General features: G+C 41.2%; 2 protein-coding genes across 7 annotated transcripts; both read right to left on the reverse strand.

Moving 5' to 3' along the window:
• Positions 1 to 2,067: 2,067 nt before the first annotated feature.
• LOC116966477 (solute carrier family 35 member D3-like) lies at positions 2,068 to 7,811 on the reverse strand. Of its 2 annotated transcripts, none has more exons than XM_033012759.1 (3): positions 7,611 to 7,811; positions 5,472 to 5,766; positions 2,068 to 2,808 (listed from the first exon to the last, which is right to left on the reverse strand). In XM_033012759.1, exons 1-3 carry the CDS (start codon positions 7,779 to 7,781, stop codon positions 2,294 to 2,296), a joined length of 981 nt encoding a protein of 326 aa, XP_032868650.1. In that variant the 5' UTR covers positions 7,782 to 7,811; the 3' UTR covers positions 2,068 to 2,293. The 2 variants fall into 2 exon arrangements, with proteins under 2 accessions (XP_032868650.1, XP_032868651.1); XM_033012760.1 differs by lacking the exon at positions 2,068 to 2,808 and adding an exon at positions 4,612 to 4,665 and having other exon boundaries at positions 7,611 to 7,806.
• Positions 7,812 to 13,424: 5,613 nt separating this feature from the next.
• On the reverse strand, positions 13,425 to 25,528 carry nudt13 (nudix hydrolase 13). Of its 5 annotated transcripts, none has more exons than XR_004410004.1 (9): positions 25,362 to 25,528; positions 24,544 to 24,707; positions 22,756 to 22,895; positions 21,931 to 22,026; positions 19,934 to 20,040; positions 18,693 to 18,818; positions 17,600 to 17,785; positions 15,364 to 15,518; positions 13,425 to 13,939 (listed from the first exon to the last, which is right to left on the reverse strand). XR_004410004.1 is itself a non-coding variant. In XM_033012586.1 (9 exons), exons 2-9 carry the CDS (start codon positions 24,624 to 24,626, stop codon positions 13,769 to 13,771), a joined length of 990 nt encoding a protein of 329 aa, XP_032868477.1. In that variant the 5' UTR covers positions 24,627 to 24,707; positions 25,362 to 25,528; the 3' UTR covers positions 13,425 to 13,768. The 5 variants fall into 5 exon arrangements, 4 of the variants coding, with proteins under 4 accessions (XP_032868477.1, XP_032868478.1, XP_032868479.1 ...); XM_033012586.1 differs by having other exon boundaries at positions 17,674 to 17,785; XM_033012587.1 differs by having other exon boundaries at positions 17,674 to 17,785; positions 24,544 to 24,750.
• Positions 25,529 to 26,732: the final 1,204 nt, after the last annotated feature.

Raw genomic sequence — 26,732 nt, forward strand, 5'->3', positions numbered from 1 at the left:
TAAAGATGCCCACTCCGCTGGCACTGATGAGAAGACTCGTGAGCTGAGATGGCGAGACTATCCAGTCACATGCAATGATGCTCCTTAGAGTCAGTACGTCCGTCTTCGCAACCTCCACCATGCTCGTCATCAGTGCTGAACTCAGCAAAGTGCACATGCAAGCGAGAAGCTTCAGGAAACATCCCAGGAGCAGCACCAAGGAAAAGAAGCCCAAAAAGATCAGACTGGTCCAACTTCCCGAAGGGTAGATCTGATGAGTATCTGGATGGAGAAGGCAGTACACAAGCAGCAGTGGGCAGCTGTTGATGGTACAGGTGTAGTGAACATCCACCACTGATGTCTTTTGGTCTTCACAAATCCTTTGGAGCAAAGTGAGATAAGTGCTCTCGAGCATGATGTTCATCAACCCATAGACGTAAACAATGGCTTCATCATTGAAGGTGCGGACACCTAAGGAAGGACCAATGAGAACAGTATTTGGTTAGGATTTATTAGTAGAATATTGATCATGTTTTTCACTTTCTTGCTTTCACATTCTTCAAAACAATATTCTATTACAAGTGAATATCAGTTGAGCTACTGGTGGTGAGAAATGGAGTTATTGTGCTTCAGAGAAAGTGTAGAAGAGGTTTAGCGGGATGCTGCCTGGGTTAGAGAGTATTAGGCACAAGGAGAGGTTGGACAAACTTGGTATGTAGGAAGGAACTGCAGATGTTTGTTTACACCAAAGAGAGACACAAAAAAGCGAGAGTAACCTAGTGGGTCTGGCAGCATCTCTGGAGAAAAGGAATAGGTGACGTTTTGGGTTGAGACCCATAATCAGAGAAGAAAGGTCTCAACCCGAAAATTCACCTATTCCTTTTCTCCAGAGATGCTGCCTGAGTCACTCCAGGTTTTTGTGTCTATCTTTGGACAAATGGGTTGTTTTTAATGGAACGGCAGAGGTTCGGAGGAGACCTGATAGAAGTGTAAAAATTACGTGAGGCATACATAGGGTAGAAGTAAACACTTAGTACTATTTTCTCCAGTGACAATGTCAAAAACTAAGGGTCTAGCTTTAAGGTGAGAGGGGCAAATTTTAAATACGTGTTGGGCAATAGGAAGAACATGCAAGCTCCACACAGGCAGCATCCCGGGTTAGAATTGAACCTGGGTTGCTGGAGTTTCACTGAGGCAACACTAACTGCTGTGCTCAACCATGCTGCTCAAATCCCAGTAGTTAATATTTACCAATGTTCTGCAAATTATCTCTAGATTATCGCTGATAAAAGGTGGAATTGGTGCAATTTTAAATAAAGATAAAATAAACTGTTTTGACTCGTGTTTGTTTAAAATCAAACTAAGAGGTCAGCGAATTTTTGAGTTTAACATTAACTCTTTTGGAAATCATTCACGGGATGTGACAATCGCCGCAAGGCACTTGTTTTCTTTCTTCCTCCCTTCAGCCATTGCCTATGGCTTGGAGATGGTCATTGCCTGGCACTTTTGTGGTAAGACTGTTCTTTGCCGCCTAATCCATGCTGTTCAGGTCTCATAGTATTCAGGCTTGGACAGTTTCATTTCTGAAAAGTTGCAAATTGAATTGAATGCTGCAATTATCAGAGTACGTCCCCACTTCTGTTATGGAGATAGGAAGGCCATTGGTGAAGAAGGTACTCTGGGGAATTGCTGCATTGATGCCCCATGCTGGGATAATTGACTTTCAACAACCACAACTGTCTTTGTGTGGGTTTAACTTCAACTGCTGGAGGTATTTCCGTTGATGCCCAATGACTTCAGTTTCACTAGGACCGTGCTTGGCCTATGATATTTGGGTCTACTTTGTGCTGGAACTGGCATGTTCTTCTGCACTCCTCATTGAAGCAATGTCAAGGTTGCAGATTGCAATGGTGTACATTTCTGCTGCATTGGTCCGGTGTCGCATGGATGTCTAGTTTGGTTTGCCAGGTCTACTCTGAATCTATCCCAATTGTCCCCAAGAACACGGTATATGTTCATTACCAGACTGCTGTTTGTGAGAGCTTTCTCCGTGCAAACCTGCTGCCACATTGCTGTACACCTGTTGTAAGAGAGCAACTTGTATAACCTCTGGATTTTGAGGCAGCTGGAAATCACAAGAGCCAGAAGTTATAAATGACCTTGCGTTGAATAGCTTTACATGATTTCCTAGTGAGACATGTATTTGGATGTGTCCTCTTCTCCACTGCAGCGTCAACAATTAATCATTTGAGTGGAAAGGTGGAATATGACTCCCTGAGTTAAATTCTAATATTTGAAATATACTGAACATTTTTCAGAGTTTGAATCCCACAGTCTCGTTCCTCGTTGATTTGTTTGTTTCTCTGCAATCTTTATATATAAAGATGCCCACTCCGCTGGCACTGATGAGAAGACTCGTGAGCTGAGATGGCGAGACTATCCATTCACATGCAATGATGCTCCTTAGAGTCAGTACGTCCGTCTTCGCAACCTCCACCATGCTCGTCATCAGTGCTGAACTCAGCAAAGTGCACATGCAAGCGAGAAGCTTCAGGAAACATCCCAGGAGCAGCACCAAGGAAAAGAAACCCAAAAAGATCAGACTGGTCCAACTTCCCGAAGGGTAGATCTGATGAGTATCTGGATGGAGAAGGCAGTACACAAGCAGCAGTGGGCAGCTGTTGATGGTACAGGTGTAGTGAACATCCACCACTGATGTCTTTTGGTCTTCACAAATCCTTTGGAGCAAAGTGAGATAAGTGCTCTCGAGCATGATGTTCATCAACCCATAGACGTAAACAATGGCTTCATCATTGAAGGTGCGGACACCTAAGGAAGGACCAATGAGAACAGTATTTGGTTAGGATTTATTAGTAGAATATTGATCATGTTTTTCACTTTCTTGCTTTCACATTCTTCAAAACAATATTCTATTACAAGTGAATATCAGTTGAGCTACTGGTGGTGAGAAATTGAGTTATTGTGCTTCAGAGAAAGTGTAGAAGAGGTTTAGCGGGATGCTGCCTGGGTTAGAGAGTATTAGGCACAAGGAGAGGTTGGACAAACTTGGTATGTAGGAAGGAACTGCAGATGTTTGTTTACACCAAAGAGAGACACAAAAAAGCGAGAGTAACCTAGTGGGTCTGGCAGCATCTCTGGAGAAAAGGAATAGGTGACGTTTTGGGTTGAGACCCATAATCAGAGAAGAAAGGTCTCAACCCGAAAATTCACCTATTCCTTTTCTCCAGAGATGCTGCCTGAGTCACTCCAGGTTTTTGTGTCTATCTTTGGACAAATGGGTTGTTTTTAATGGAACGGCAGAGGTTCGGAGGAGACCTGATAGAAGTGTAAAAATTACGTGAGGCATACATAGGGTAGAAGTAAACACTTAGTACTATTTTCTCCAGTGACAATGTCAAAAACTAAGGGTCTAGCTTTAAGGTGAGAGGGGCAAATTTTAAATACGTGTTGGGCAATAGGAAGAACATGCAAGCTCCACACAGGCAGCATCCCGGGTTAGAATTGAACCTGGGTTGCTGGAGTTTCACTGAGGCAACACTAACTGCTGTGCTCAACCATGCTGCTCAAATCCCAGTAGTTAATATTTACCAATGTTCTGCAAATTATCTCTAGATTATCGCTGATAAAAGGTGGAATTGGTGCAATTTTAAATAAAGATAAAATAAACTGTTTTGACTCAACTGTTTGTTGAAAATCAAACTAAGAGGTCAGCGAACTTTTGAGTTTAACATTAACTCTTTTGGAAATCATTCACGGGATGTGACAATCGTCGCAAGGCACGTGTTTTCTTTCTTCCTCCCTTCAGCCATTGCCTATGGCTTGGAGCACAATGACACCCTCAGGATATTGTCAGGCAACTCTTACCTTCAGATGCCACTGTGCGAACACGATGTTTAATGTCAGCCCCAGCTGCCCCAAAGTGTCAGGTATGTGCTTTGCTGGGCCCTTTCTACTTCAGTCTCTCGGGGGTTGGGAATAACTTGCTCCCACTCTGTCTTCCATGGTCTTGAAGTGACTGATGAAGCCACAAATGGATTGGGAGATGCCTGAGAGGATGGGCAGTTGAATGGTGTGTGAGATGGTGCACTCATTACGACATTTACACAGGGCCTCTCTGTTCCTGCTGCACTGATCTGACATTCTTAATATCATCCCAATTGCTCCTTCTCCACTTTGAGCGGCCATAAGTTTGTGATTCCCATTAGTCAGTTGGAATGTTGTATTTCTTCATGGAGGCTTTGAGCGCATCCCTGAATGTTTTCTTCTGTGAATCTGTTAATCTCTTGTGCAAAGCTTGGAATATACAGTGCCCTCCATAAAGTTTGGGACAAAGACCCATCGTTTATTTGCCTCTGTACTCTACAATTTGAGATTTATAATAGAAAAAAATCACATGTGGTTAATGTGCACATTGTCAGGTTTTATTAAAGGGTATTTTTATAATTTTGGTTTCACCATGTAGAAATTACAGCTGTGTTTATACATAGTCCCCCCCCCATTTCAGGACATTTTCATGTTTGGGACACATGGCTTCATAGGTGTTTGTAATTGCACAGGTGTGTTTAATTGCCTCCTTAATGCAGGTATAAAAGAGCTCTCGACACCTAACCTTTCCATCTCCTTTGGAAACTTTTATTGCTGTTTATCAACATGTCCAAAGTTGTACTAATGAAAGTCAAAAAAGCCATTATGAGACTAAGAAACACAAATAAAACTGTTAGAGACATCAGCCAAACCAGGCTTACCAAAATCAACTGTTTGGAACATCATTACAAAGAAGGAGATTACAAAGAAACAGAGCACTGGTGACCTTACTAATCGCAAAGGGACTGGCAGGCCAAGGAAGACCGCCACAGCTGATGACAGAAGAATTATCTCTATAATAAAGAAAAATCTCCAAATACCTGTCTAACAGATCAGACTCTTCAGGTCTGGTGTGGATTTGACAATGACCACTGATGCCACCGCACAGAGGCTAGAATACTGGTAATGGATGAATGCCAAGGCGAAGGTACAAACTAAGATATTGTAGAGGTGGATGTACATTAGTTTAGGAGCTCGAACTTGAATCTACAGTCTTGCATCTATATAACAGAAAGTACTCTAAAGTGATTTATCAAGACTTGCACTTAATTGAAGTAACAGATTACTGGAATTGCCATTATTTGGAAGAAATATCAAACTAGGGTCTTAGCTGCTCTCTAAATGCAAATGTTCTGGCAGTATTTTGGGAAACAAAAGCAGTGGAGTTATTCTCTCTATTTTGGGCCAATGCTGCTCCTGCACCCAACAAATCCAGAAATTGACTTAATGGGTTGGTCTCACAGATTTTGATGGAATTGCTTTGCAAAGATTGTCATATTGTTCACTTTACCGCAATGATAACACTTTATTGTCTGTTATGTACTTTGAGATGTTTAGAAAGTTTGAATGCAAATTAGACAAACAAATTATCCATCATCGCATCTTACCTGCAAGAACCGAGCACAAAGTGACCAGGATCACAAGGAAGGCACTGCTGGTAGACGCTCTCTTTTTCAAATTGAATGTTTGCATCAGGGCTAAGCTGGCCACTGGGGTGAACCGCCTGATGAAGGTGAAGACAGTGGAGCTGGAGTTGGTCACAGCCCACAGGATGAGGATGGAATGAAAACAGAAACAAATAGAAGGGAGCAAGAAAATCTCTCCATTCTCCAGTAAATAGGGCCGAATCTTCAGTAGCCCAACTCGTTTGAGTAACTGCAGCATGCCAATGGTTAGTAGTGCCTATCAAAAGAAAAACTGTTGAATAGAACTGAATGTATATTTATGAAACATTGTCATATCTCCAAGCGTCTCAAAGTAAATGACTTTAAAACTGTATACATTAATGTTATTTGGTGCAAAACAACCTCCCACAAATAACAATGGGATGACATATTTTGTCCTGTTTTACATACCATTAATTGATTTGGCAAGCAGTGAGAGGATCAGTACTCTTGAAATGATACAGTGACGTTATTGAAAGGCAAACATGATTGTTTAAACACCGACAGTACAACACGCCATGGCAGTGGCACATCTATCCTCGTTATGAAGCTTATCTTCCTGCAGTATGTTTTGAACCGCTGTACTGTATTCAAATTAGTTAACGGCCAAACCTTTTACCATCTACTGTGTTTGCTCAGGTGTGCCACCATCCTCTGAATTCAAAGGTAATGTTTTTGTTATTTAGGAAAAAAACTTCTTATTCAACATTGCTTGTCAATGAACCTGAAGGTTTCTAGTTCAAACAGGCATAAGGAATCATAAAGAGTTCTTTATTCGGTTTCTGAGTGTCACTGCTCATCTCTAATTGCCTTGAGAAGAAGATGGTGAACTGCCATCTCGAATCACCCTCTGGTGAATATTCTCCCACAGTGCTGTTGAAAAGGCATTTCCAGGATTTAGTCCGGTGAAGATGAAAGGCCAGTGGATTCCTAAATCGGGATCGTGTGTGATTTGGAGGGGAGCGAGCGTGTGGTGGTGTTCCGTATTTCCAAATTAATGATCCTGAGTGGCAGAGGTTCTGGGTTTGGAGTTGGAATTGTCTTGACCAGTAACTTTAGCGCATTTTGTTGGTGGTACACTGTGTATCAGTCGTGGAGGGAATAAATTTACAGTGGCATCAATAAATGAAGTTGCTGTGTTCTGGAAGGTGCTGAGATTCAGGTTGGGACTCTACTCAACTAGGGAATGTCCAAATGTTCTTTACAGCTAGTGAAGTTCACATTGTGCAACAATATTGTAACGAAGGGGACAGCAGCTAACTTATACACACAGAGTAATGTGAAAAAGAACAGATAACGCATTGGTTATTGTGTGAAGTCTAAATGTTGACTGAGGCTCTGGGACAACCACCCATGGTGGTCTTAAGTATATTTCCCTTTTACACTAGGCGACAACTTCTTGTTCAAAGGACAGCACCTCCAATAGAGTAATGCCCCTGTCCCACTTAGGAAACCTGAACGGAAACCTCTGGAGACTTTGCTCCCCACCCAAGGTTTCCGTGCGGTTCCCAGAGGTTGCAGGTAGGGAGACTGACAAAAACCTCCGGGAACCACACGGAAACCTTGGGTGGGGGGCAAAGTCTCCAGAGGTTTCCGTTCAGGTTTCCTACGTGGGACAGGGGCATTACGTACCCTCAACACTGGGAATATAAGATAGGATTTACCTTTTTAAATCGATTATGTATTTCATTAAAAGGTGTGGAAAATGTGTGCAAGGAGTGACATTACCACACGATTATCATACTGATTAAAATCAAGTATACCGATATAACGCGAAGTCTTGGATTTTGTACTCAAACCTGCAAGTACGACCTACTGACTAGGGTTAAAGATTACTCCGAAGCTAAAAGTGTTCCTAATTCGGGTTTTTACTGACAAACATCAAAGTAATATCAAGTTTAAAACATTTGTCTGAAGCCCCGTTAAGGGTGAAATTTGTCACCCACTTATCAACAGCAGAGTGACGTACCAAGAAATTGTCCCGGGGAGAGGGGGGTTGTATTCCTGCTCTGACACACTTGTCACAGTAACAGAGCAATGGCCCAGACCACCAACCCCTAGCTGTTTGCCAGCTCTACTCACCTGGCAGAGGACGATGAAGGCAGGGAAGCTGAAGCGGTACTGGCTGATGAAGACTTTGCTGACGAACTCTGAGAACGCGGAGCAGATGGTGTAGAGAGCCCAGGCTGAGAACCAGCAGCCACACAGGAGCCACCGGCAGCCACGCACTGGTGCGGGGACCTCTGCCGCCATCCCATTGAATGGGGAGACAGGGTGGGAAATCAAACTGGTCAAATTAAAGATTAACCATGGGCCACTAAAATGTGGGCAGAACCAAATTGACCTCTTGTAACGGACCTTTATTTTCACAGTGGTTAATGATTTACAAGGTTCGTCAAATCCTCCAGGATTGTAATTCAGAAAGAAATGCTATGAATCAATAAATATATCCTGTATTTACTACACTAGGAGGAACATGTTGATGAACTTCATCTATAGAATGGCCTTAAATCAAAATTAAAAGGAGGTGGATTTCAATTCAATTGGATTTCATTATCTCAGGTGTGAGATTACTTTAAAAAAATATTTACTTTAGCACCTTGCGAAGTTTGGATTCTATGAAAGATGCCGTTTTATATTGGGGAGGGAAAAAACAAGTGTCAGTCGGGTAAAATGGGGCTGTTCGTGACTGTTTCTTCGTGACTCTTTTGAATTGATGGCCTTGATTTGGAAATGCCCTGTTTCTATTTTCAAATCGTTACATAATGTTTAAAAAGTCCAATATATAAAATCGTAAAAAAATTAAGATCACTTGGTCTTTGCTGGTCATAAAAGCAGCTATTGTGCAACACAACTTTGGAATTATACCGATTTACGGACAGGGTGATGGGTGTGGTGAGAAATGAAGTCGATATATCAACACGTTTTGGGGTTTTTTTTAATTATTTTTCGTTTTTTTGTCTTTTTATTTTTTTTAAGTTTTTACTTACTCTGTGACTACACTTTGGTAGTTTAGGGCTTCTATTTTTACACATTCACTCTCTTTCACTTTCTTTCCTGCTCTTTCTCTCTTTTTCTATTTCATTTTTGTTAAAATTAAAATGGAAGATGTACAATAAATGTATTATGTCATATGTATTATGTCATATACTATTGTACACTGCTTTTAATAAAAATATTTTTTAGTTAAAAAATAAATAAATAAATAAAAATAAAAGCAGCTATTAAACTTAATCCCACCAACCAACACTAAACTAATTGTCGCCCATGTCACAACCTGTCATGGTTCTACAGCACAGAAACAGGTCCTTTATTTCATCTCAGCATGTTAACCGTTTTGTGCATTTACACCATTCCATTTGTCCAACAAAGATCTCCATCCTTTTATCTCATGCCTGTTTAAGTACCTGTCAAATTTCCATCACATCCTCTGGCAATGACTTTAAGATTCAACCACACTAAGATTCAAGCAAACTTTCTCCTCAAATCCTCTTTGAAAAATCTTTCATCTCACCTTAACATGCTGCCCTCTTGTATTTGATACCTGTATCATAGGAAAAAGATTTTGATTATCTAATCCATTCTTACTATTTTATACATCTCTATCAGATCATCGTTCAGCCTCCTGTTACAGGGAAAATAAGCTCAGCCTATCCAATCTTTCCTCATAAAGTCCTCCAATCCAGGCAGCAACTTGGTGAATCTGAAGGGTCTTGACCCGAAACGTTGCCGATTCCTTCTCTCCATGTATGCTGCCTCACTCGCTGAACATTTTGTGTCTACCTTCGATTTTACCAGCATCTGCAGTTCTTTCTTAAACAAAACTTGGTGAATCTCCTCTACTCTGCCCAGAGCCACCACACACTATAATGTGGCAACCAGAACTATGCATAATAATGCCATGTATGATCTTGTAGTGCGTGGGTCTCAGAATGAAGCATGAAGTCGTGTTTTGAGAGGCACTTTTTATTCTGTTCCTCCCGGTTGTAGGGAAGACCAAACGAGAGGAAGATGGCACCCAAACCCCTGCCTTTAAAGCCTCCGGCTAAGGGCCGCCTCCGGACTGAACCACTCCTGTGCCGAGGGGTTCGACACTATGGTGGCACGACCCTTGGGAGCCGCCACAGGACCCCCCCCCCAGAACCAGAGGCACGAAACGCACCGGCGGGCGAACGACCCGGCCGGCCCGCGTGCGGAAGTTAGCCGCTCGTGGGGCTTGCGGAGGCATAGGTGGAGGGACAGGACGAGGGACCGGCAGGAGGACCAATGTAGTGCGTGGGTCTCAGAATGAAGCACAAAGTCGTGTTTTGAGAGGCACTTTTTATTCTGTTCCTCCCGGTTGTAGGGAAGACCAAACGAGAGAAAGATGGAGCCCAGGCTGAGAACCAGCAGCCACACAGGAGCCACCGGCAGCCACGCACTGGTGCGGGGACCTCTGCCGCCATCCTATTGAATGGGGAGACAGGGTGGGAAATCAAACTGGTCAAATTAAAGATTAACCATGGGCCACTAAAATGTGGGCAGAACCAAATTGACCTCTTGTAACGGACCTTTATTTTCACAGTGGTTAATGATTTACAAGGTTCGTCAAATCCTCCAGGATTGTAATTCAGAAAGAAATGCTATGAATCAATAAATATATCCTGTATTTACTACACTAGGAGGAACATGTTGATGAACTTCATCTATAGAATGGCCTTAAATCAAAATTAAAAGGAGGTGGATTTCAATTCAATTGGATTTCATTATCTCAGGTGTGAGATTACTTTAAAAAATATTTACTTTAGCACCTTGCGAAGTTTGGATTCTATGAAAGATGCCGTTTTATATTGGGGAGGGAAAAAACGAGTGTCAGTCGGGTAAAATGGGGCTGTTCGTGACTGTTTCTTCGTGACTCTTTTGAATTGATGGCCTTGATTTGGAAATGCCCTGTTTCTATTTTCAAATCGTTACATAATGTTTAAAAAGTCCAATATAAAAAATCGTAAAAAAATTAAGATCACTTGGTCTTTGCTGGTCATAAAAGCAGCTATTGTGCAACACAACTTTGGAATTATACCGATTTACGGACAGGGTGATGGGTGTGGTGAGAAATGAAGTCGATATATCAACACATTTTGGGTTTTTTTTTAAATTATTTTTCGTTTTTTTGTCTTTTTATTTTTTTAAAGTTTTTACTTACTCTGTGACTACACTTTGGTAGTTTAGGGCTTCTATTTTTACACATTCACTCTTTCACTTTCTTTCCTGCTCTTTCTCTCTTTTTCTATTTCATTTTTGTTAAAATTAAAATGGAAGATGTACAATAAATGTATTATGTCATATGTATTATGTCATATACTATTGTACACTGCTTTTAATAAAAATATTTTTTAGTTAAAAAAAAAATAAAAAAAATAAAATAAAAGCAGCTATTAAAACTTAATCCCACCAACCAACACTAAACTAATTGTCGCCCATGTCACAACCTGTCATGGTTCTACAGCACAGAAACAGGTCCTTTATTTCATCTCAGCATGTTAACCGTTTTGTGCATTTACACCAATCCATTTGTCCAACAAAGATCTCCATCCTTTTATCTCTTGCCTGTTTAAGTACCTGTCAAATTTCCATCACATCCTCTGGCAATGACTTTAAGATTCAACCACACTAAGATTCAAGCAAACTTTCTCCTCAAATCCTCTTTAAAAAATCTTTCATCTCACCGTAACATGCTGCCCTCTTGTATTTGATACCTGTATCATAGGAAAAAGATTTTGATTATCTAATCCATTCTTACTATTTTATACATCTCTATCAGATCATCGTTCAGCCTCCTGTTACAGGGAAAATAAGCTCAGTCTATCCAATCTTTCCTCATAAAGTCCTCCAATCCAGGCAGCAACTTGGTGAATCTGAAGGGTCTTGACCCGAAACGTTGCCGATTCCTTCTCTCCATGTATGCTGCCTCACTTGCTGAACATTTTGTGTCTACCTTCGATTTTACCAGCATCTGCAGTTCTTTCTTAAACAAAACTTGGTGAATCTCCTCTACTCTGCCCAGAGCCACCACACACTATAATGTGGCAACCAGAACTATGCATAATAATGCCATGTATGACCTAATGACTGTTTTGTAAAGTTGCCTTGATTGGCCCTATGTTTTTATTAAAGTATATTGCCATATTTCCATATTTCCAGCTTGCACACTATCAGGATTAGGAACAGTTTTCAGAAACTGAACTCTGGCATAACCTGCAGAGGACCTGTAAGTATAACTCAACACATTTTTGGTGCCATCTATATTTTAAATACTTTGCCAATATCAGCCACCTGCTTTAAATGAATTATAAAATGTGATGAACAGAACTGTAAGCATCACATTCTGTAGTAACAAATTTATCTCGCGACAAATCATCCACTATAACACACACTGTTGTTGAGTCTGTTTCCTGCTTGAGGCTAAACTCAGATCCACATATTATACTTAATACCCAATATTTCCAGCTCTGATTTACAAAAAATACTTTACAAACAACACAACAACTTCTTAATTTCATCGCCCATATGCTGACTCGTACCAAGTGATTCAGTTTTCCACTGAGAAAATGTTTTTATGGAATTTTTCATCATAGATCCATTTGCCAGCACGTGTCAGAACTGTCACACTGAGATACGGTCAAGCTGGTAATTTTTCAGGCTCCGAAAATGGAACTGCCAATTTTCCAGAATCCATTACATTTGTACCTGACAGGCCAAATGATTTCCTTCTTGAAGCTTCATACTCAAAAGCCCAGACAGCCAAACATTTTTTTTAAACCATTCCAGAAAAAATTTAAAGTGAAATGCGATCCAGTATAAGATTTATCACCATTTCAGATCAGGAGAAGATGTGTTGATAATTGTCAACTCCTAAATATTTAGAAAAAGGATTGGAACATTAACAGGAGTGAAGGATTGCAGTCGTGAAGAAAAAAGAAAAGCTATTATCTTTTTACCTAGAACAGAGATGAATTAGGTCGGATTTTTAAAAGATTTTTTTTAAAATCATGAATATTACTTCACTGTTTAAGAAGAGAGGGAGGCAAAAGGATGTCCATTATTAAGGACATTATTATTACGGTTTCGGGGTATTACGGTTTCGGGGTATTTTGAAGCACATGATAAAATCGGCTGAAGTCAGCATGGGGAGAACTTGCTTGACAAATCTGGTGGATTTCTTTGAAAAAGTAACAAGCAGGAGAGACAGATGCATTGCTGGCCGTTGTCGCATGCTGTATACTATGATTTTTATGCACCCATTTTGAAAGTTAAAATATTGAATATTCAATTTAGGGCCTGGTATACAGGGCATATAAAAGGATATTTAATTCACTAAATATTCAAGATTGTATGCCTACCTTGGGTGTTATCTAATCCTTCACTGATTCAATCTTTAACTGAGGTAACAAACTAAACATTGTTGTGAGATCCTGTTGAAAGTCAATTCTTGATAAAAAATGACTAATTAAATATAAAGATGCAAGGAACTTTGTAATTAACTTTCCATGTCTAATTACAGTAATCCACAATTTCTCTTACATAACATTACTAGTCTAGACTAGTTTAGAGATACTTTAAAAAAAAGACTTTATGAGCATAACTAACTGTTTTAATGAATCAGATTATCTGTGAACAAGATTAATTGAAAATAATGTTTCCAAAAACATGCATTAAAGATGATGATATCAGCTAGTGTCAAGGAATAAACTTTTTTTTAAAAACACAATCCCACATTTTTCCTTTGGATAACTGATACAAACTATCAAACAATAGGAAGGAGAGGGAAGGTGTAGGAAGGAACTGAAGATGCTGGTTTAAACTGAAGGAGACACAAAAAGCTGAATCTCGAAACCAAAAAGAGTTTTTCCACACAGGAAGGGTTGGAAAGTTTTTTTTAATACTGAAAATCGGGTTTGAATGTATTCAAATTGGACTTTGTGGATCAAATGTTTAAAGCAGAAACAAGTTAAATACCACAGTATTATTATTTACTATTAGAAATGTACAATCACTTGTCTTCTTCCCTTCTCCAGTGCTATGAAGGAGACACACAAAAAATGATATCTACCATTATAAAGGTCTTCAATGTGGAAAATATCCTGACGCATTCTATTTTTTCTTTGTGGCTGGCCCACATAAAATACCAAAGTGATGCAAAGAAATAATATCCACCCACTATCCAATCCCACCAAATGAGTCACTGCAGGATTTCAAGACAGCTATTGCTTTTGAGTCCATTCTTTGATTAGATGATGTGCTAAAGCCCAGGGTGGTGGGATCCAGAAAGAAATCATTTCTTCCTTGCGAGGCATCTTGCGCTTTAAAGCTTCTGCCACTTCGGTAGCATCAAACCAGCGGGCATCCTGAAGCTCAGAGTGGTCGAACTGAATCTGAAGCCATAACAAAATGCTTGTCAATGATATGGAAAATGCAGTGGTGGGAGCAACAAATATCTTTTTGCCAAATGCAGTTGTTCTGCAACTTTACTTAAGCTACTAAAATACTGGACACAGGAATTCATAGCATGTAACAGATTTAAAAGTAGAAGATGTTGCATGTATTCGAGTGAGCTAGTCTGCTGTGTTAATCTGGCTGAGTTACAAGAGGCGGTTACCACTGCCTAAGGAAGGGAAAAAAACTTTTGTTCAAAGATTAATTACCCTATATTGATCCTGTCATTGATGAATGATCTTCCATTTTCCATTGTGCCTTTCTCTCTAACTATGCATTAACCCAAATTCACTTTGGGAAGAGTTTGTCAATTCTATTACAGCATTCCCAAAATATTAAATTACCATATGGAAATATGAATCGCAGCTGGAAACAGGATTTTGGTTTTGCCAAAAATGTACATGTGGAGAGAACACAGTTAAAAGAGATTTGATTCACAATTTCCTGATCTTGTGACTTTCCTGTCAATTCCAAACGTTGGTCACATTTTAAGCAAAAAGCAACTTTTCAACATAAATTCTACAACTAATTGGAACTGGTTTAAATATGTGCCTCTTGTCTTATCTTTAACATTTAGCACCGGCAAACTTTGCAGCAAGGAATGTCCTATTTGCATAACATATATATAATGCAGGCCAAAAGTGAAAAATAGTTAATCCTCATGCCAATATTTTTTAAAGATTGATAGACAAAACTTTCCCCTTGAGTCAGAAGGTTATGTCATCACATAACATTGCATTATGGATCAGTCTCATTCTAATGTGCTATGGATTGGCTGTATCCTTCTAAAACGCCCTCATGTAGCAAATTCTTCTTCTCAGCTGGGCCTCTATGGATTGGAACTAAATGGGGTCAAATTCTTTTCATAAACAGAACACAAAACAGCCTTGATTGGACTATGGTACACAAAAAAGCTGGAGAAACTCAGCGGGTGCAGCAGCATCTACGGAGCGAAGGAAATAGGCAACGTTTCGGGCCGAAACGTCTGAAGAAGGGTTTCGGCCCGAAACGTTGCCTATTTCCTTCGCTCCATAGATGCTGCTGCACCCGCTGAGTTTCTCCAGCTTTTTTGTGTACGTTCGATTTTCCAGCATCTGCAGTTCCTTCTTAAACACTTGATTGGACTATTCTTGTTATCTACTCGTGGTTGCTTACAGAGCACCACAGGCATTGGCACCAAAGAGGTTGTCTATTATTTTATTCTGAACCAGACAGGGCAAATTGAAATGACTCAAACTAACAGTCAAACTTAATGAACCTTCACAGACAACATTTCCATGTTTCTGATGTGGTCAGTGTTGATTTTCAGAAGCATGCTCCTTATGTTTCTGCTCTCCAGGACTAATTTTTGCCACACATTTACCTTGTTCTGCTTTGGCTGCACCATTGCATGGTATCCAATCATTAGGGAGCTGCTGGGAAAGGGCCAGTGTTGAGATGCTGAATAGACCAGCGATGTCACCTGCAAACCAACCTCCTCCGCAACCTCCCGCCGTACGGAGTCTTCCACAGACTCTCCTGGGAGAGGCAAACAGAACAAGAAAAAGGATTAGGACATGGAACAGTACAACACAGGAACATACCCCTTGGCCCACAATGTCCGTGCTGAACTCGATGTCGTTAAACTAATCTCTGCCTGCAAGTGATCCATATCCCACCATTTCCCACATATCTGTGTGCCTATCCAAAAGTCTCTTAAATACCAATATCTGTGGTGCTGTGGTAGAGTTGCTGCCTTACAATGCTTGCAGCGCCGGAGACCCGAGTTTGATCCCGATCACGGGTGCTGTTTGTACGGAGTTTGTACGTTCTCCCCATAACCATGTGGGTTTTCTCCGAGATCTTCAGTTTCCTCCAATGACGTACAGGTATGTTGGTAAATTGGCTTGGTATAAGTGCAAATTGTCCCTAGTATGTGTAGGAAAGTGTTAATGTGCGGGGATCACGGTGTGCCCAATGGCCTGTTTCCGCACTGTATCCCAAAACTAGACTAAACAAAAAAAATATTGTATCTGATTCCATCACCACCCTCGGCAGTGCGATCCAGGCCGCACCAAACCTGTGCAAAAAAATCTTACCTCTATAAATGTTGCACCTCACTTAAAGCTATGCCTTCTAGTCGACATTTCCACCCGTGGAAAAAAGTTGCGGACGTCTACCCTATCTATTCTGCTAATAATACTATATACTAAATGGTGTAATAAGCTAGACGTCATTAATAAACTTGCAGAGCAGGTAATGGACTGGAGGGCGGCATCTTCGGCCTGGATCGCCTCAGCGCAGAGGGAGAACAAGGAGGGAAGAGACAGAGACTAAGACTTTTGCCTCCATCACAGTGAGGAGGTGCTTGGTGAACTCACTGTGGTGGTGTTAACTTGTGTTTATTGTATGTTTTGTTATTTATTATTATTGTGTATGACTGCAGGCAGGGAGAGGGAGAGGGAGATGGAGAGGGGAAGGAGAAAGGGGTGGGGTACGGGAGGAGAGAGGGATGGGGGAGAGAGGTGTGGGGAGGGGGGGAGGGATTGGGGAGGGAGGGGAGGAGGGAGATGGGGTAGGGGAGGGGGAAGAGTGTGGAAGGAGGGGGAGAGAGGTGGGGGGAGAGAGGGGAGAGAGTGGGGAGGGAGGGGTAGGGGGAGAGGTGGAAGAGGGACAGAGGGGTAGGGGGAAGGGGGCGGAGGGAGAGAGGGAAGGGGTGGGGTAGAGAGGGAAGGGGGGTGGGGGAGAGAGGGATGGGGGTGGGAGGAGGGGGCGGAGAGGGAGAGGGGTGAGGAGGGAGATGGAGAGGGGGAGGAGAGAGGGGTGGGGGAGAGGAGGAGAGAGGGGAGAGGGAGAGGGAGAGAGGTGTGGGGGAGGGGGGAGATGGGGTACCACCATGAGGTACCATCTCCAGTTTAAATTCCAATTGGAATATTTTGGAGGACCAAGAAACCAAGAACCAAGAACCTCACAACGGGTAAATGAGTGGAGTTGTAATTTGGTTGCATGAATATACTGTTGAGAAAGGACCAGTCAAAATTTGCTGTTGAGGGATGTAGGGGCAAAATGTACAAATGACTAAACATTAATGAATAAGCTCACAAATAATACCAAACTAAGCATTGGGAAATTTTAAATTTCAATAAATATTGGATTGCATTTAGAACAATGCACAAATATGGTGTCCATATAATTAACAAGATGGAGAAACATTGAGAAATATACTAAAACAGAGAGATATTGCCAGAAATAGAAAAAGGTACGGATCAAGATCGATTAAACAGGCTAGATTCTCATTGAAAAATGTTGGCAGGTCTGAAGAAGGGCCCTGACCTGAAACATCACCTGTCCATGTTCTCCAGGAATGCTGCCTGGCTGGCTGTTACTCCAGCATTTTGTGTCTTATTGGAATGGATGGGATGAGGCTCCCATTATTGGTGCAGACCATTTAGGACAAAAGGCTGTACACGCGAGGAATACGTGATAATCTATACAGGATACAATTCTGTGCCACAATTTCAAACAAGCTGTCAATCAGTGAAGCAAACACAGGCAAAACATTGGCACACAAGCATGAGGCATCATATATTGCCAACTGCTGAGATAGTCATTATTCTTACAGGCACATTACACTGCAAATGCTGAGTTCTGTCTGTAATCTTGCACTCCATATAATCAGTAAGGAGCTGATTACCAATGTTGCAGAATCCAGCCAGTGCACTGTACATTCCGGGAGGAAATTGTTTCTGTCGTGCCAGCAGGCAACGTGCTCCATCAGATACCAACATGATAACCACAGGAGACATCTGTTGATAATGAATCGGAGGAAGAACTTAGCATTTACATATCGTTACAAATGATTGCAATGAATATTTAGAACAGCAGGTGAGCTCACATGGCTAATCACTTACTAATAAATCAGGCATTGGTTAATCAAAAGCCCACTGAAGGTATATTGTATAAAACAGGGACACTATGATAATTAGGAACAGGCCATTTGGCACCTCATGTCTAGTGCACCATTAAATAGGATCATTTGTAATCTTCTCAGCACTACATTCCGACACTCTCAGTATCCCTTGATATTCTATCTCTTGACTGAGCCTTCTCAGTGCTTTTGGATGAGAAATTTAAAAAAATCATCATCCACAAAATGTCTTCTCATCTCTGCCATGAATGGTTGCCTCCTTATTTTGAGACAGTAAACCCTGGTCCTACATACTCCAGTCAAGTGAAACATCAGGACGGCATTATTTTATCTGACAATCTTGTATATTTCAATGAGATCACAAATTCAAGAGGGTATGCGTCAAGTCTGCTCAACCTGTCCTCACGTGACAAACATATTGTAGCTGGAATCAATCTGGTGAACCTCAATCAGAAGAATATCTCTCCTTAGGTAGGGGGGCCATTCAAATGCAATAAATAAGCTATGAAATATAAAGTTAGCTGTGAGCTAAGCAGAGAGATTCCACAATGATTACCGTCTGTAGTAAGGAACTGCAGATGCTGGTTTACACTGAAGACAGACACAAAATGCTGGAGTAAGTCAGCGGGACAGGCAGCATGTCTGGAGAGAAGGATGGTGATGTTTCGGGCTGAGACTTGTCTGAAGAAGGGTCTTGACCCGTAAAGTCACCCATTCCTTCTCTCCAGAGACGCTGCCTGTCCCGCTTAGATACTCTTGCATTTTGTGTCTGTCACAATGATTACCTGTGGGTAATAGATTATTTCATCATTGCCACAGATTCGTTTGCTGCCGGATGCATTTTTTTGTGTCGGTTTTCCAGTTCTGCTGCAGTAGAGGTGTGTGCTGTGCCAGCGGAGAAGAGCCTGTGCCTAAAATACATCACATTATTGTGCCACGTATTCGCCACGAGTAGTCTGATCCAAAATATAAAGCTCAGAAGACAAAATACAAACTCAAGAATATCGATCTTTAATTTAAATTGTTAAAATCCTTTGTACCTTTACAAACCCTTTTCACCATTCAACTGCAGAGGCCGGCAAAGGAAAAATAATCATCAGGATTTACCAGAATTTTTTTTTTAATGCACTTCTCAATTCATAGTCATGTTCAAAGTCATTAGTTTAGAGATAGGGTGTGGATGCAGCCGTTGGAACACAGTACAGCACATGAACAGGCCCTCGACCCATAATGTCTGTGCCATAAATGATACCAAAGCCATCACTTAACTACTTGCACATAAGCCATATCCCTCCATTCCCTGCCTGATCATACGCCAGCGCATTTCAGGTATTTACCACACTGTTAAAAACCTGCCACGCACATCTCCTTTAAACTTTGCCCCTCTCACCTTAAAGCTACACCCTCTAGTATTTGATTCGATTGAACTTGCATTCATTTATATTTTTCCAATTTGGTGCTAAATGCAATCCGCAGCAATACAAAAAAACAAATCCTCAGGCGCAGTCCTCTTTCTTACAGTTTGGCTTTCTTCCCAACCAATTGTTCAAGTGCTTTTGATTGCAACATGCGCCTTAATTTAGTTCAACAAAGAAACTGACAAGTTACTAAAGATCCTTTCCAATAAGTAAACTGGCTGTTCAGCCATGGTGAGTTATAGAGTGAAGTAAACACTTGGTTCAATAAAAGAAGTCTTGCCTCTGAATCAGCACTTTTCGGATAAGACAGATTCTCACAGCAGAGCCCGACTTCAAATTAAAACTGTAATGATTCTGCCATTTCAGTTTTTAATAAAGTTCTGAAAGCAACCTAGCTCTGAGAAGTATAATAATATTGTAACTAAAAATATACGACACACATAATAGTCCTGCGTTAATACACACTGTGAGGAAGCGCATCCACCTCCTTTCCTCCACCACCCCTTCCTGTTTCAGCTAGACATCAAAACAATCTAAATTTGACATTGGCTTGCAAACAATGAGACATGTTTCTAAATTTTTAATATTTGTTGAAGTTTTGCTCTTACCTGAGATATAAGGGATATATCATTTCTGTCTATGATGGTATAAGCTTTCTGAAATGCAAGAAACTTTCCCTTCAGAAGCAATTCTGCCCGGGCCTGTTCAGATTTTCCTTGTAGAACAGACAGGTTAGAACGTTGTCAGAGCACAAGAAGCGGGAGCAGGAGAAAATCATTTGGCCCGTCCACCATCCAACGATCACAGCTCGATGTAACTTTCCAGCACTGAGCCCATATCCCTGGTTTCCCCATAACATCCCAAAATCTGTCAATCTCTGCCTTGAATATACCAGGTGACTGAGTTCCACTGACCTCGTCAATGGGGAATTACAAATATTTACCCCCCCCCCCCCCCCCCCCCGGTGAGGAAATGTCATGCTCTTGCAGTCCTGAGTGACTGCTCTCACCATGACACTGTGACCCCTGATTCTAGACACTCCAGACAAGTGAAATAACATCTGTGCATCTATCCTGCGCTACCAATGAGAATTGTGTACTTTTTCAATAAAATCACCTCTCATTGTTCTTTGCCGCATCTGCTTCATCCTCATCTGATATGATAAATCAATTAATCTGGGAATGAAGAAACCAGGATGCTGATGCAGGTTTGCAAAATAAGGCAGGATGCTGAAGGAACTTAGTGGGTCAGGCAGCATCTCAGGAGAATGTGAATAGATAGCGTTTTGAGTCAGGACCCTTCTTCATACTGATTATGTGTGTGGGGGGGTTGGGTGAAGGGGGAGGAAGTTGGAAGAGAGAAGAGGCAGGAGAAAGTCTGGCAGGTAATAGGTGATTCATGTGAGTAGGATCATTTGACAGGCAGATGGTTGGACAAAGGCTAGAGAGGAAAATAGAAGGTAGACAAAAGTGCTGGAGAAACTCAGCGGGTGCAGCAGCATCTATGGAGCGAAGGAAATAGGCAACGTTGCCTATTTCCTTCGCTCCATAGATGCTGCTGCACTTTGGTCTACCTTCGATTTTCCAGCATCTGCAGTTCCTTCTTAAACGCTAGAGAGGAAAAGATAGAAGGTGAGAAACAACAGGATTGAAGAGTTGTGAATTGTGGAAGGGGAGTCCATGTGGGGTGTAGGGGGAGTTGGGGGGGGGGGGGGGTAGAAGGGGAGTTGTATGGGGGAATACAGGAGAGGGGGAGGGTTATGTAGTTACCTAAAACTGGAGAATTCAATGAATTCAATTAGTTGGGTTGTAAGCTACCAAAGCGGAATTGGAGTGTTGCTCCTCCAGGTTGCATGTGGCCTCACTGTGGCAATAGAATCAATATGGTGAACTTTTTTTGCACTCCCTCTATGGCAAGTATACGCTTCTTTGGGTGGGAAAACCAAACCAGTACACAACATTCCAGGTGCAGGCTCTCACTACAGTCCTATATAATTTTCAATTAGCTCTGTATACAAATCACTATAAGTTAACACGCAGGCACAGGTAGCGAGAAGGCTAATGGTAGGCTGCCATTTATTGAATGAGGATTTGAGTACAAGGGTAGCTTATACTCAATAGAGAGCTAATTGATCTGTCATTGCTCTGTCTCTGCGATCATGAACACCTATCACTTCGTCTTTTTAAAATGCTTTTCTTTTTGTTTAAACCAAAGTAGATGATCACATTTTTCTACCTTACAATCCATCAGCTATGTCCTCACCATTCATTTAGCTCATCCATATACCCAAAGCCCCTTTTTAACAAGCTTAAAATATTTCAGTGGTGCTAAAAAGGTTCTAAGGCTATGCAAGAATGTCAATGAAAAGAACAAGTCTTGCTTAATTTTAAATAAACAAAGTGGTTTATCCTATCTCTGGCAATACACATTGCATGCATTATTACAATATGTACGAGGGAGTTCAGAAAATATGTTTCTCAGTGTAAATCTTTATATGCATTAAACTATATACATGTGTGTATGATAGTCCAGCAAAGACGTACATTATAATGTATTGTAAGATAGTTGCATCAAGTTGTGTGCAGACCTTTGATAATAATCTTACCAATATCAAGTGCAAACTGTGGCACAAGACTCTCTGTGCAGCCAATTAGCACTGATTCCTCCGTCCACTTTTCTGCCAGGTCTAGCTTCTTAAGCTCTGGAACAGAAGATAATCTGCTTTAACACATCAGTTTGTGTAGGAAGGAACTGCAGATAGACACAAAAAGCTGGTGTGACTCAGCATCTCTGGAGAGAAGGAATGGGTGACCTTTCGGGTCGAGACCCTTCTTCAGACACACATCAGTTTGTTTGATACACTGAAGGAGACGAGCTTTCAGGGTGCTCAACTCGGAGTGCAGATAAATCATGGGACAGTCACATTGTCATTGAAACGAGGATCAAGCCTTTTCCTGCTTCATTCCCACATTGTAAAGTGCAAGAATTTGTCAATGAATAATCATTCATTGACAAATTCAGTATTGATCAGTATGGTCGATCCAGCAGAGAAATAAACTTTGTTTATGGTGCATTTGAGAGTTGATGTATTTGTGTATGGCCTCTGGACTCCTCTTATCATAATCAATATTACTAAATAAACAGCAGAACTGTTTGGAAGTATATTTTTCAAGTAATTATAATCAATATGCAAATTGGTATCCAAAAATACATTATGGTTGGAGGGGAATAACCTATATGGAGAACATGGAGAAATTAGGAGGAATGCTCTCTTCTTCAGAACAAGATAAATAACAACTTGTTGAAAAGTTTCAGCCTAAGTAGATGTAGCTCGTGCTTAAGTTGAGATATTCAATCTGTTAGTGACCCTAGGACATCGATTTTCAGCTTCTGCAGCTCCTAGGTGACTGCTTTTCTCCAGCATTTATACCTGCTGCTGTCACGAATGGTGTCATGTACTTGTTCTCAATCTTCTGCACAAGTGGCAAGAGATCATGAAAGAGCAGGAAGGTTCCGGAGCTGAGAGCCTTGCGGCAGGCTTCATCATCCTCTTTCAGCTCAGAGAGGTGGCTGCAATACAGTGAAAAATTACAGATATTTCATGTAAACATGATCTACATCATCTCTTCCATCTTTACTGATATGAAGTAGTAAACATGCAGCCTATCAGATGCTAACATTTCCCGTTGCTCTCTGATATACTGCACAATGAACCATTATTTGAAGGTTTGCAAGCTTAAAAAGCAACAATCTGCAGGAAGAACTCAGTGAGTCAAACAGTATCTGTGAGTGGAAAGAAATGCTTGGCGTTTCAGGATAAAACCCTGCATCAAGACTCAAATCGTGATGCAGAATTTTGACCCAAAATGATAACCATTTTCTCCCACCCACAGATGCTACTCAACCTGCTGAGTTCCGTCAGCAGATTGAGTGTTGCTCCAGATTCCAGTGTCTGCAGTCACTAGTCTCTCCGTTGTCAAGTCAAGGGATGACTTGATAGAATTTTTCAAGATATTGAGGAGAACTAGAGTGTTTCTTCAATGTAACCAAGTCGCAGCGGAGCAACAAATTAGCCCAATGATGCTTCACATAGCAACAAGCGTCAACATTTCAGGAGGTCACAAGTAATAGGAGTAGAATTAGGCCATTCGGCACATCAAGTCTACTCCACCATTCAATCATGGCTGATCTAGCTTTCCCGCCTAACCCCATTCTCCTGCCTTCTCCCCATAACCCCCGACACCCGTACTAATCAAGAATCTATCTATCTCTGCTTTAAAAATATCCATTGACTTCTGTGGCAAGGAATTCCACAGATTCACCACACTGGCTAAATAAATCTCACCTCTTTCCTAAAGGAACGTCCTTTAATTCTGAGGCTATGACCTCTAGTCCTAAATTCGCACACAAGTGGAAACATCCTCTCCACATCCACTCTATCCAACCAAGCCTTTCAGTATTCAGGACGTTTCAATGAGGTTCCTCCCTCATTCTTCTAAACTCCAGTGAGTACAGGCCAAGCGCCGTCAATAATAAGTTATCATCATAAGTTAACCCACTCTTTCCTGGGATCATTCTTGTAAACCTCCTTTGGACCCTCTCCAGGGCCAGCACATTCTTCCTCAGATATGGTACACAAAAGGGTCATGATTAAATTTGTTTCCTTCTCAGGGTTTTAGGTGTCCTGTGTGAAATTGTATGGCAATGAACAATTATTTAATAGTAAGAGGAGATTCTTACTCATTCTGAGAAAGCCAATTGGACCATTGGATCCACGTTGACTCATGGAACTATACACGTATTCTCTCACACGTGTCCAACTTTGATTCTTTTGACACCTCACCTACACAAGAGTTAATCTACAGTAGCCAATTTGACCTTCTGGATGTCTTTGAAATGTGGGAGGAAACCAGAGCAGCTAGGGGAAACCCACAATGTCACAGAGAGAGTATGCAAACTCCACACATTCATTGCACAAATGGAAGTTTGGCCTGAGTGGCAAATGGAAATCTCTTGAAATTGGCAATGACAGTTTTGATACCTTAGTGTTATCAATTTTAATTTGCATCTGCCATGTACTTTGCTTGATATGCAGAACTATGCAAAATATGGAACATTACCTTTAGTCAAAGAATGATGTTCCATATTTTGTATGGCTCAAACTTGAAGGGGCCAGTCGTTAGTACACAATGTGACTGAATAGATGCATAAAACTTACCGCATCCGATTGACATAATTTGAAACCATTCTGCAGGATAACTGGAGTGCCGGTGTGTTGACATTCCTCAAAAAGAAATGCATCACTTCTGATTTTCAAATTCAGCTTATAGAATTTGACTAAACCTAGTCAATCTATTCTGGGCGCTCAAAGAGGAACATAAGCTGCCGGAGAGAGAATCGAGTTATACCCCAAGTACATCCAACCCTGTAGACATTAAACAAGAGAAAGTAGACAGCCAGGGGCAGTGGTACAATCGGGTAATATCTCACCTGCCTTTGGTGGCTTGGCTCAGAAGAACTCAGAAATGAAATTAATCACTAAGCTTCTCCACCCCCGAAGTCTCTTTGTGAAAATATGTTGGTGCAAATTAAAAACAATTCTCCTTACAGCTCTGAGTTATAAATTCTGCAATACCCTAACCAAAACAATAGGAGTATCTTCAGTCAGGGACAAATTGTTCAATAACTGACTCATCACCTCCTACTTAAATTAAATTGAATTGAATTTAATAAATTATTCAAGTATGTATACATACAAGGAATTTGCCTTGGTGCTTTGCTCGCAAGTAATAACAAGTAATAATACATAAGTAATGACCCAAGATGTCCAGCTGACCTAGTCCCATTGCCACCTTGCTTAAACACCCACATCACTTAAAAACAAAACACTCTGGTTTTCTTGGATACTTGCTCCAAATATTTCAGGCATTTTAAAAACACCAGCATTTAGCTTCTTTTTGTTGAGTTTTGCTGAATTATGTCATTCCAGTGGTAAATTATTCCTACCGGTACCTAAGGAAAGCTGTGCAAGCATACCTTTCTAGTTATAGCATCATTTAACGTTGTGAATTTCAAGGAGACTTCTGACATTAATGGAAATGGAGCATGTTGCAAGTTTCAGATCTGTAGTCAGTGTGCACAGTTGGAGGATGTTGTCTTTATCATTCTGTCAGTTTCGTGCCAGGACCGTAAATGCAGCAGTTCTACAAAAATAAGTGAAAAAAACAAACAGCTCAAAAACAGATATTTTACAATTATTTCTCTCAATCCATAAAAATAAGAATCGATCGCGTTCCATAAAAACCCACTCGCAAGATGATTTAAATGCCCATTAATTTACGGGAATTAAACATTAAATTCCTTCCATTTGGCCTATAAATTCATGACAATGAGATAAAAATCATGTTATATTGTGAATTATTGTGTGAATGTTATTTGGACACTTAGGCTATTTAAAAATGTTAACCTTTTCTTAAGAAATGGATAGATGTTTAGATCTAGTAATTGAATTTTGTAATTAGCTACAATTAGGTAACTAACTGATTATATGCTTTAATATCAGGTCATCCAAGTAAGATTGTTTCATATTTGTTTCAATGCTTCAATCTATAATAACTGAACATTTCATTCAGTTCTCTTAATTTTTAAGATAGTTATGGGCTTTTGACTGTCCTCGATCACAGCTTTTGAGTTAAGTCAATGGAAAAGCAATAGGGAACAAGACGCTAATTTCAGAGTATGAAAATAGAAACGTAGAAAATAGGTGCAGGAATAGGCCATTCTGCCCTTCAAGCCAGCACCGCCATTCAATATGATCATGGCTGATCATCCAAATCAATATCCCATACCTGCCTTCTCTCCATACCCCCTGATCCCTTTAGCCACAAGGGCCACATCTAAGGTACACAAAATTGCTGGGGAAACTCAGCGGGTGCAGCAGCATCTATGGAGCGAAGGAAATAGGCGACGTTTCGGGCCGAAACCCTTCTTCAGACTGATGGGGGGTGGGGGAAAGAAAGAAGGAAAAGGGGAGGAGGAGGAGGAGGAGGAGCCCGAGGGCGGGCGGATGGGAGGGTGGGAGGAGACAGGTAGAGGGTTAAGGAAGGGGAGGAGACAGCAAGGGCTAGCCAAATTGGGAGAATTCTATGTTAATGCCATAAGGACGCAAGGTCCCCAGACGGAATATGAGGTGCTGTTCCTCCAATTTCCGCTGTTGCTCACTCTGGCAATGGAGGAGACCCAGGACAGAGAGGTCGGATTGGGAATGGGAGGGGGAGTTGAAGTGCTGAGCCACCGGGAGGTCAGGTAGGTTATTGCGGACTGAGCGGAGGTGTTCGGCGAAACGATCGCCCAACCTACGCTTGGTCTCACCGATGTAAATCAGCTGACAAATCTAACTCCCTCTTA

Source organism: Amblyraja radiata, chromosome 37 (genome assembly GCF_010909765.2).
Source record: "Amblyraja radiata isolate CabotCenter1 chromosome 37, sAmbRad1.1.pri, whole genome shotgun sequence".
Taxonomy (NCBI): Eukaryota; Metazoa; Chordata; class Chondrichthyes; order Rajiformes; family Rajidae; genus Amblyraja; species Amblyraja radiata.